The sequence below is a fragment of the Austrofundulus limnaeus genome, unplaced genomic scaffold (assembly GCF_001266775.1).
Source record: "Austrofundulus limnaeus strain Quisiro unplaced genomic scaffold, Austrofundulus_limnaeus-1.0 Scaffold13, whole genome shotgun sequence".
NCBI lineage: Eukaryota > Metazoa > Chordata > Actinopteri > Cyprinodontiformes > Rivulidae > Austrofundulus > Austrofundulus limnaeus.
In genome coordinates, this window is record NW_013952415.1 from 1,948,224 (window position 1) to 1,959,171 (window position 10,948).

Consider the following 10,948-nt stretch of genomic DNA (forward strand, 5'->3'; position numbering starts at 1 on the left):
TTAATGCGACTTGTTTTAATGCGACTTGTTTTAATGCGACTTGTTTTAATGCGACTTGTTTTAATGCGACTTGTTTTAATGCGACTTGTTTTAATTTGACGTGTTTAATCCGACTTGGTTTAATCCGACTTGGTTTAATGCGACTTGGTTTAATTTGACGTGTTTAATCCGGCGTGTTTAATCCGACTCGTTTTAATCCGACTTGGTTTAATCCGACATGTTTAATCCGACTTGTTTTAATCCGACTTGTTTAATCCGACTTGTTTAATCCGACTTGTTTAATCCGACTTGTTTTAATCCGACTTGTTTAATCCGACATGTTTAATCTCAGTCTGTCTGTGTCTCCTCTGCCAGCGTGGTGATGACGGGCTCGTACAACAACTTCTTCCGGATGTTCGACCGCGGCCACCGGCGGGACATCACCCTGGAGGCGTCCCGCGAGAACAGCAAGCCCATGCAGGTCCTGAAGCCCCGCAAGGTCTGCACCGGGGGCAAGCGCAAGAAGGACGAGATCAGCGTGGACAGTTTGGACTTCAACAAGAAAATCCTGCACACCGCCTGGCACCCCCAGGACAACATCATCGCCGTGGCGACCACCAACAACCTCTACATATTCCAGGACAAAGTGAACTAGCGGGACGAGCGCTGGCATCGCTCCCCGTCGCTCTCCGGTCGGACCGGACCGGACCGGCTCCAGATGTGGACAGAAGTCGTTTCTCGCCCATCGTGGGTCTGTTGGAGGCGGAGCGACGTCTGCCTTTGTTGTTCCAGTGACGTGGTGCCAATCCCCGTTTTGTCTCCTTTCTTTTATAATGTGGGTTTCGTTTCCTTAAATTCTGACCACGTTTATTTTTATATCGTCGCACCCTTAAACAGCTCGGTTGTAGAAAATAACGTTTAGCCCCCTCCCCCCGTTTATTGTCATGTGCCATTGTAGTGTTTATTTTCTAAGTTTTTTTTTTTTAGTAAGTCATCCATCAGACTGTAGGTTGTTCCTTATTCTTTGTTTATTAAAACATGCATACTGAACAGTCAAGTATGCTCGGTTGCTTTATTTTTATTTTTTACCCTCACATTTTGACCTCCAGGATTTTAAATTCAGCGTATTTTCAGCGAGGTGCCTCAGGCTCTAAAACAGAGCTTTTATTTTATTTTATTTTATTTTTTTAATGAGACATCTTTCTGCATTGGTTCCTTTTTCTTTTTTTGTTGTAGTGTGCAAAAACAGTCAGGTATGAGCGATGTGAAGATATGATTKTCATATTAAAAAAAGAAACCAGACGTGTTCCGTCCCATTTTGTAAAACAAAGCTGGGCCTTTAAACGTACTCTTAAGTATCGTCTCATCGTTTTTGCTCGCCGCAGTATTTCACAACAGGGATTTGACACTGGACTTTATTTGCACCTAAACAAAGTACTTGGATGTCTTAGACTGCAGTTTAAAAAATAAAAACATACATTATTTGAGGCATTGAATAATTTATTTTAACTACTGCAGACGTTAATGCTGCTTCATGTCTACACGTATTTAAAATGTGGACTTTAAGCTGTTGATGCCTCTAGTAATGTATAACTACAAGGAAAAATAAAGGAACTATTTTGCATCGTTGTGGTTTTATTTTTTATTTTTAAATGTTTTGTTACATTAACATTACTTGCTTTGATTTTTACAGGGTTTCTGATGAAAAGGTTTGAATGGTGAGTATTTTAAGTCTGCATGTGGGTGTTTAGTTACTGGAAACTGTAAGCACATGTGTGATTAGTGCCACAGCCGTGTACGTGGGGGCACGCGTGTCCCCATTCACATGGATGAGCACTGAGGTCACAGTACTTTGTTTATACTCTCACTGGAGGCTGATATACTGCTGCTCTGCAGTGTAATATCCCGTGTGAGTTATTTTCTTACACAGCTTTGTGTAATTTGTCCTTAWTGTATGGCAAGACGATTTATCATATAATAGTTAAACAAGCTTTTTCAATGCAGATTTAGCTCTCCTGACTTGGCCACTGTTTATTGGTAGTTAGCTTTTTGTTATTTTTAGCTGGTCTCATTACTTTTAGCTTCTAGTAGCCTTTTGCTGGTTGAACTTTCTAGCTAGCCTTTTACTAGCCCATTTTACCTTTAGCTTCTTGCTAGTCTTTGTCTATGTTCATCTGATCTTGTTACATTTACCTTATAGTTGTATCTTGTTTTTAGCTTCTAGCTAGCCGTTTGGTACTTTTATCTGGCCTCGTCATTTTTAGCTTCTGGCTAGTCCTTATCTACGTTTACGTGGTCCTTTTTGGTTTCTAGTCAGCTGTTCTGCTACATTTAGCTCGTCTTTTATTTTTCACTTCTAGTTAGCCTTTTGTTAGTTTAAGCTTTTAACTGGCTGTTCATCTATACTTGTAGCTGGTTTGAAACTTTTAGTTTTAGCTAACATTTTAGCAYTTTTTCCTAGCCTGTTGCTACATTAATCTAGCCCTTTGTTACCTTTAACTTTTAGCTAGCTATTTGCTACCATTAAAAATGCTTGCTATTTTTAGCTTCTTGGTACCCTCCTACCCATTGCTGGTCTCGTGTTTGTCTTAGCTTTTAGCTAGCTTTTTCACTCCTAGCTAAGATATACCGTTGCTTTTGGCTAGCCCTTCATTTGATTCTAAGCTAAGCTGCTAACTTGTGTGCCTCTTTTAGTGAAAAGTAAATTTTGGTTTTTTCACCAAGTCAATTAGAACTCAGAAAATGCCGTTTTTCTTATGGTTATATTATTTTCTGATATCTCAGTTGTGGAGACTGAAATGTAATTGCATTTTATTTTAGTTTTTACTGTTAAGCGTGTACAGAAAATGGATGGATGGATGTTAAGATTACTTGAACGAGAGTGTTTGAAACAGTATAAGTGATTTAATTATATATCACATCGGCCTGCCATACAGGTATAAATCAGCTTGTGTCATGTCATCGCCTAGCCCCGCCTCTACGCGCCTGTGATTGGTCCACCTCCGATGCTTCTAGGCCAGCAGCTAACCTACGAAAACAAACGGCTTCGGCTGTGCTTCAGGTTAGCGGTCTTCTGAAGCACAGGGCTGAAGACGAGCCGCTCGGTGGTGACTAAAAGCGCGCCTGAATGTGTAGAGATAGAAGCTCGCGTTCTGCATTGACGTGAACCCTTCATGAAACCCGGCCTCCTCACCAGGAACCACAATGTCCGACGCTGCTAACATCGCTTCCACAGACAACGGAGACTCGGGACTTAACGGTAAGCGAAGTCGCTACTCCAGAAAAAGCCCGCCATTTGATTATATTTCTGTTAGCGTATTTATGTGTGTACTTATAACTAAAATACATCTTTATGAACGCCTTTTTTTTATTAAAGCTTTCATTTTCTGAAGCTTTACCGAAGGGGGCGGGACTAGAACTGTGTGTTTATTGACGGTGTGTGGACCAATGGGCTTGCAGCAGGCTTGATTGACAGGCGAGAGATCCAATGTTTGGTTCTGATAGAGGCTGGAGGCGGGCTGAAAGCTTGTCAACAAGGACAGATGGAAGATTGAGCAGTCGTCGGGAGATAATACTTGATATTCTCGCTAACATAAGCTGCTACAATCAAAAATATTTATATCAACGTCTTAAACGATGGAAATAACTCAAAGTACACATGATTATTTTTAATGTATTTTCAAATTCTCAAGATTGTCAAAAAATGGATTATATTTTGGCAAAAAAATGCGTTTTTACCATGTTTACTGGAGATTTTCATCATCCCTGACATCACTTTTTAAGTGCTACAGCTGAGATGTAAATTAGGGCCTGCATTGATCACTGGAGACATAAACAAAAGGGTGTTTATTGCACTGCTGCACTGACTCAGACAGGCCAGGGCYTCTGGTGCAGGTCTTACAACACTGAGGGGCTGACTTGGCATMCTATTTATGGTCAGGACAGGAAAAATGGTGGGTGGGAGAATAACATGTTGCAGGAGTGAAAATTATAGAGTTTAGTTAAAACTGTGAGCAGGAAATGCACTTTATTGTCACTTAAACCATAAAATGATCATCTTTTGGTCAATAAATTATCCTAATATTTACATATTTTAATTTTTTCTGTGTTTAATGAACCACTGGATTAAATTGAGTGAAACACAGTAAATAACAGGCGAGGAGCTTTTGGCGGCAATTCAGTTCAAGATGGCCGCCACGACTTTATCCACTTTAGCAAACCCAAACATGGATATAAGTCAGTAATTATTACAAATATGGAGTTAAAATTTGGTGTGGTAGTAGCTGAGACAGATACCCTTAAAACAGCAAGCACTGTTAATTATTAATGTCTCACAAACCAGTCGTTGGACTTTTATCAAATCTTTGGTGTTAACTCGGTTCAAGATTTCAAGATGGCCGCCACAAAGAAACTGTAGCTAGGTCAGATTTGCAGACAGTGAGCCGGAGTTTGGTGTGGTAGTAGCAGAGAGGCATCCTCAACACGTAACGCAGACGGTTTCGGTGCCGTCTCTTCGACCAGAACGTTGTGGCGTGATGTGGAGACAATGGACCGTGGTCTGCTGTGTAATCCACGGGATGAACGTTGAGCTGATGGGTTTTTTTGGTGGKGGGGTCAGCATTACTGGACTGCTCATGTGGACATTTTTTTTAGTTTATTCTTTATTTTATGAGGCTTAAAGAGTCTTTCTCCTCTGCTTGTTTTTTTTAGCTAAGAGTGCATGCTGCAGCTCACGTACGAACCAGGACAGAGTTATATTTCCCAGCAGAGCTGTCCAAACACACACACACACACACACACACACAGACGAGTGTTTACTGCCATCTCATCACGCAGCAATAAATAGAGCCTCGATCCTGCAGCGGCTCAGACCGACTTGTTGCCTCCCCGCAGCTCCGAATCAGGAAATAACTGTTGACATCTTTCTGTCTTTTCTCATTTCCCTTTGGCCTTCTTTGTTTCCTTCACTCAGTGGATCGTGGAAACCTTCAGGAAAACTACAGCAAGGAGCAGTTATGTCACTTGTTTCTAGTCCTTTTCAGCTTTAGACTAAATTATTTAGCACAGACGGTGAAAATAAATGAACACTGGAAAAAAATTAATGCAGCAAATTTGGCAAAAAAAAAAAAAGAAGCTTTTTTTCATTTGTTGCTGGACATGTCGTCCTAAAATCAAAGGGTAGAAAGAAGCTGAACCAGGAAATACAATGAAGGCAAATTTTGTTTGTTTTGGATTTTTAGCTAATTTATTTAAAGTAAATTGTATAAATTATGGCCGTTATATCAGTTATTTGTATAGATTACTTTAGAATCATGACTTAAGTCCTCAATAAATACAATTAGGTCAAATAATGAACTTTTTTCTATTTTTTTTTTTTTACTTCCAGTTTAAACATCGTTAGCTACGCTAACACGAGCTACAACCTTCTCACAAAAATTAGCCAAAACAAAACTGCTGAACTTGTATTTGTTGTAAATGTTTCAACTAAAATATAACAAAAAAGGTCCAGAAATTAACTAAGAAGTCTGAAGTGATTCTGAAATTAAAGAAATATTTTATCTTCCTGAACAGGAAGTGAGTTTATATCAACACAAGTTCAGCTTCAGCCTGGTTTAATTTAAGGAATCCTTTGAGACATTTAAAGATCTCTGGATGCAGTTTTTATTCATTTTTTAAACGTTTTTTTTTCCCAGCAGGGTCTTGGGTCGAGCTGGAGATGAACAGAACCCACCAAGCCCAGTTGCCCTCGCTGCCCCTCCCTCAGGCGGAGGAAGAGGAGGCCATAGTGGGGGGGCTGGAGCACGTCCCGTCCTCGTCCTCCATCCACAACGGGGACATGGAGAAGATCCTGCTGGACGCCCAGCACGAGTCGAGCCGCAGCAACTCGTCCTGCGACAGGTTGAAAACTGCTTCAGAGGATCTCTCCTTCTTTTAGTTTATATTTTTATTTAAAGTGTTATTAAAACAAACGCTTCAACCTGCTGCCACATGTTCTTRTGTAACCCAGACCTTATCTGTGAACCGGACTGTCAGCTGTCAGCGAGTCACCTGAGGATGTTTTCATGTTAGAGATRAGATGATACGATATCAGCAAACCGCTCTGAAATAAACAGAAACTGGTCAAATATTCAACTTAGCTTTGTCAGCTTCCACTTCCTGTAAAATCCAATACTTTACTTATTTTATCTATGAAGCACTTAAACAGCMCAAAGTCGAGCAACAAAAGGGCCACAGAGGACAGGATGAGACGCATCGATGTAGTAAATGTTACCATTAGATGTAACAATAACAACAGATGAGCAGAAACAGTAGAGATGCTCAGAGTAATGAACTCACAGTTTGGACTCGGGATGCAAGTTATSGATTAATGAACTAATCTAAAGTTGATCTTATTGATTGACTACCGATTAATTGATAAGCGGCCATTTTACTAAAAACCTGACATTTCTCTTGAATCAAGTGTCTTTCTGTAACATGAAGGGCTAATTTTTAAAAATGCTAAATTAAAAAAAAGTATTTACAATTCATTGTGCCAGCTGTGTTAAACACTGACTGAATGAACAGAGAAATGTGGATTTCTCTCACATTATTAAACTTGGACATATATTTATAAAATGAAACCAAACAGGAATGTTTTAAGTTGCTATTTGGAGAAAAAAAAAAGAGAATATAAGCACTTAATCCACCCTGAAGATGAAAAACTATCATTTAAACACAGGGTAATATTTTATAATAAAGATGAACTCAAAAACAAACTAGAAACATGATAAAATATCCCTGAAAGATGTGAGAGTACAAATGAGTACTGACATTTGTTTATTTACATTCCCTCTGCTTCTGTCTTAGCTGGGCTGCCATGATTTGATTTAATTTGATTTGTTCCCTGGCCAGGTTACGTCACACAGATGAGATTAACTTCACGTTAATTATTTGTAGCGACTTAATTTTTTTTCTTTCACATGAGTTAAACTCAACAAGAAGAAGCTAACATTAGCTAAAGTTAGCTTACCATTCTGTCGTCCTCTATTGTCTTTATCGTCATACCGCTGGATTGTCCGGTACAGTCTTCGGTACTTTTCCTTCAAGTTTGTTTTAGTCCATTATTATTGTTGCGTAGCAAATAAAACTAAAGACTCACACATTTAATTATGACGCTGCCAACATGGAGGCCGCTCTCCGCTCAGCTCAACAGGGCCAGGGTGGAAAAAGGCCAGGCTGAGGGAGCAATGGCGCCATCTACTGGATGGCAGCCAAACTACACCGAAATAAAGTTTAAACTGATGTTTTCAATTAACCGAATGGAAGGAATTTTAATCTAATAAACCATTATTCGACAGTTAATCGTAAGTCAACTAATTATTTATCCCTAGTTTGGACTGTCTCTACGGGAAAAAAAAAGCAAGAATTAACAGTTGAGTTTATGCGTCCCAGATCGGCGACGATCCGCTTCCTGACGTCAACCAGGCAGTCGGTAGACGCTGACCAGTAAATCTGACGGCCATCAGCACAAAAATGAAAAGAGATGGCATGATTRTGAAAATTAGCACCCRGTGGCAGCAGGTGTRGAGGAAAAATGAAGAGGCCCAAGAACGGAGCCTTGTGGTACACCCCACTGAAGAGGGCATAAAGGCTTTGATGTTAACGCTAAGACCTCCTTTAGAAGTTTTATCAAAGGGGGAACAATATCTATTTTGTGTACTTAGGCAGTGATATTTTTTATCGTTTCGTCTTTTTGTTCATATAAACAACATTTCTTAAACTCAAAACAGTAYTTTTAGAAAGTGTTTTAACGTGGATCGGCTACAAAACGATGTCATCGACCGCGACTAATAGAACGTACGACCGACCCTGAGCAAGACGTGGGCGAAGTTTTMAAAAACTGACACTTGTCAATAAAAATAAATATWTWAAAAAATTAGCCTGATGTTTGAACGTCGTGAGGAAAAAAAACGTTAACGGATGATTTACTTCCTGGTTTGTCTTCAGCCCCCCGCGGCCCCACTCCCCCCAGGACGCGGGACAGATCATGTTCGACGTGGACACGACCAGCAGGAGAGACAGTCAGGTGAGAGCAGCTGTTTTTTATTTAGACTCCAACCCGTTTTGTTCTGACAAAATTGTCTTTTTCTGTAGTCYGAAGAGGACACCTTGGACAAAGAGAGGGACATGGACATCCTGATGAAGGACTCAGACTGGGTTGCTGACTGGTCCAGTCGACCGGAAAACATTCCCCCCAAGTAAAATAAAACAGATAAAAACTCATTTTAGCTGTTTAGCTTGAACGTTTTTACAGTTTTTATAGTGCAGAAGTAAAACGTGTTTAAAGTCCGTCCATCAGCTGCGTCTCGTCTCTTCAGGGAGTTTCACTTCCGTCACCCTCGGCGCTCCGTGACGCTCAGCATGAGGAAGACGGGAGCCATGAAGAAGGGAGGCATCTTCTCCGCCGAGTTCCTCAAAGTCTTCATCCCCTCGCTGCTGCTATCGCACATCCTGGCTCTGGGCCTGGGGTAAGACCKCAGCCGAGAACACGTTTTCTGCTGGAGTCGAAACTTTTCCTTTCTGTTCGCAAAAACCTTAGAGAAATATGTCCGTAAATAGTATTCTGGAAAAATCAGTTCTTGTTTTCTGATTTGTGCACAGCAAGAATGTGTTTTTTAATCAACATGTTGCAAATTGATAGTTTTAATTTATTTCTGATAAAACGTTTTTTAAAACCTTTCCTCACTTGTTCACAAGCAGCTAGACCGACTGAATCCTGAATCCCGGTCTTTGAGGACCACAGGTTTCAGTCGTTAAGCCTCAGTCGTCCACAAACACCAGCAGGTGGCGCCGTTGCTCAGCTCCAGACCCTGGTCAGCTGCTGGTTCTGGTTTCAGCTGCTGGTTTCAGCTGCTGCACACCTGCTGCCTCAGACGGAGCTCCGACACTCCCAGGAGTGCCGTGTCAGCGATGACACATGGTGCTGTAATCTGCTGCGTTCAGTCAGAAAATGTTCAACATGTCGGGGAATAAACGAGTCTTTAATATGCTTTAGTTCTGATAAAATCCCTGCTGGACTCTCTGGGTTCACAAACACAACTGTAGCCTTTATATTTTTTATAATAATAATAAAGGAATGTTTTCCTCTTTCGTCAGTGTGTACATCGGGAAGAGGCTGACCACGCCCCCGGCCAGCTCCTTCTGAAGCCCAAACTGAAGAAAAGTGCCTGAGGAGTCGACGCCGGAGGAAGTTTTRCTGATTTCCTGCCTCTTGTCCTTCTATCCTGCCTGCTCCCCCCTCAACCCCCCCACCCTGAGATTTGACATGTTCTCAGGAGAAATCTCCTCCTCTGTTTATCTTTTAATCACCTGGTTTCTCTCTCCATGCTCCGCCCCCTTTCCCTTCTCTCCAGCCTTATATCCTTSAAATAACTGTCTGAGCTTTTCATGAATGATCAAGGTCATGTGATTTATAAGGGGGGGTGTTGTTTAACAGAGCAGACCACAGATTGTGCCACCTGCACCAGTAGCCCCCCCCCCACCAAAGCACTTCTATCCTGACCAAAATTCACGCAGGCTGAAAACGTGATCATGTCTTTCTACTGAAAGTGGCCATTTTTTAAAATCGAGATGATAAACTACAAACGAAGGAGCACAAACTATATTTACCTGAACCCTTTTTTTGTTGCTGTTTTAAGACGACGAGAAGAAAAAGCCAATCTTACCTGTTGCAGATGTCTTTTGGAACGTCAACATCAGCGTACAAATAAAAGAAACATATTAAATTAAATTTACAGTTGTTTTGATGCCCAAGTGACWCAAAAATGGGAATATTTGAGGCTTGAAATGTTCGGAATTGCGAAATTAAAACTTTTTAAGAACCGACGATGTTTAAAGCTTTATTAAATAACTTTCTTTAAATTAAAGTTGTTTTAAAATGGTAGAAATCCACTTTTGTCTCAGGCTAGCTGTTAGCTTGTCACTCAGTGAGCTATCTGCAGCAGGTAAGATATTGTTTATGATATGAACTGCCCTTTTTTAGTTTTTCTAGTGATCAGCTTTTGCTTACCTTCAACGTCGGAGCTCAGTAATACATGAAAGTAATATTTTAAGGTATCTTAATTTTTTTTATCTAAAAAGGATTTTGCAAAAAAGATAAAATTAGTTTACTTTTCTATAAACAGATTCTTTGAAGATCTGAAGTTCAGAGATGCTATTTTTAAGGACTGAACATCCAGTAGGGTTAGTCTTTCACTCCAACGTGTCAAGGAGTAAAACGAAACATTTTCAGTGTTTTTTTTTAAATATTTTTTTTGTTTTGTTTACGTGCATGCCCAGCGTCGCGCTGACAGGTTTGGACGTGTAATGAGTGCGTAAAGGTGATTGTAGCTGCCTTTACTGAAATTTTTTTTATTTTTTACACTAAGTTCGTTTCAAACCGCCCTGCTTCCTCATCAGAAAACACTTTGGTGTTTAACTTTACAGACAGAGAMAAGATTAGCTTTAAGGATTAGCGGCACAAAGGACTTTTATTTTGAAATTTTCTTGTCTTTTTTTGGTGTGACCCTCGAGCTTCTGCTTTTTGTTCCTGAAGCTTGTGAAGCTGATACTTTGCATTGTTTTGGACTTGTGTTTGTGTTTTTATTTTTGTTTTTCCCCTGGTGTCGGAGAGGGTTTTGAACACAGAATGCAAATCATGTTTTTAAAAAGTGCTGAAAAAAAAAAAAACGATAAAAAATTAATGTTTCAGGGCCTGAAGAATGAAAAGCTGATAAATTATCATTTTTTCTTTTTTTTTTCCTGCCACATTGGAAAAACTGAAAAGATTTTGTCAATAAAAATGACCTGAGTGAAACGATTTTTATATTTATGCTTTTTTAAAAACGTAATCAAAGACAAAAGTAACTTTTTTTGTTATTTTTATTAGTTTAAAAAAGGAGTAAATTTAAAAAATCAGTTTTCTGATGAGTAATTTTAAACAAACAATCTA

General features: G+C 39.9%; 2 protein-coding genes across 3 annotated transcripts in view; both read left to right on the forward strand.

The window, feature by feature from the left end:
• ppp2r2ab (protein phosphatase 2, regulatory subunit B, alpha b) overlaps positions 1-1,603 on the forward strand; it is a 12,679-nt gene extending 11,076 nt beyond the window's left edge. Inside the window, exon 10 of the mRNA XM_014002443.1 lies at positions 355-1,603. Within this exon, the coding sequence (XP_013857897.1) occupies positions 355-634 (280 nt within the window). The 3' untranslated portion in view covers positions 635-1,603. The remainder of the gene's footprint in view (positions 1-354) is intronic.
• A 1,376-nt stretch (positions 1,604-2,979) lies between these two features.
• bnip3lb (BCL2 interacting protein 3 like b) lies at positions 2,980-10,817 on the forward strand. 2 transcript variants are annotated; one of them, XM_014002444.1, is made up of 6 exons: positions 2,980-3,238; positions 5,673-5,877; positions 7,966-8,044; positions 8,113-8,216; positions 8,337-8,486; positions 9,115-10,817. In XM_014002444.1, exons 1-6 carry the CDS (start codon positions 3,184-3,186, stop codon positions 9,161-9,163), a joined length of 642 nt encoding a protein of 213 aa, XP_013857898.1. In that variant the 5' UTR covers positions 2,980-3,183; the 3' UTR covers positions 9,164-10,817. The 2 variants fall into 2 exon arrangements, with proteins under 2 accessions (XP_013857898.1, XP_013857899.1); XM_014002445.1 differs by having other exon boundaries at positions 2,981-3,238; positions 5,676-5,877.
• Positions 10,818-10,948: the final 131 nt, after the last annotated feature.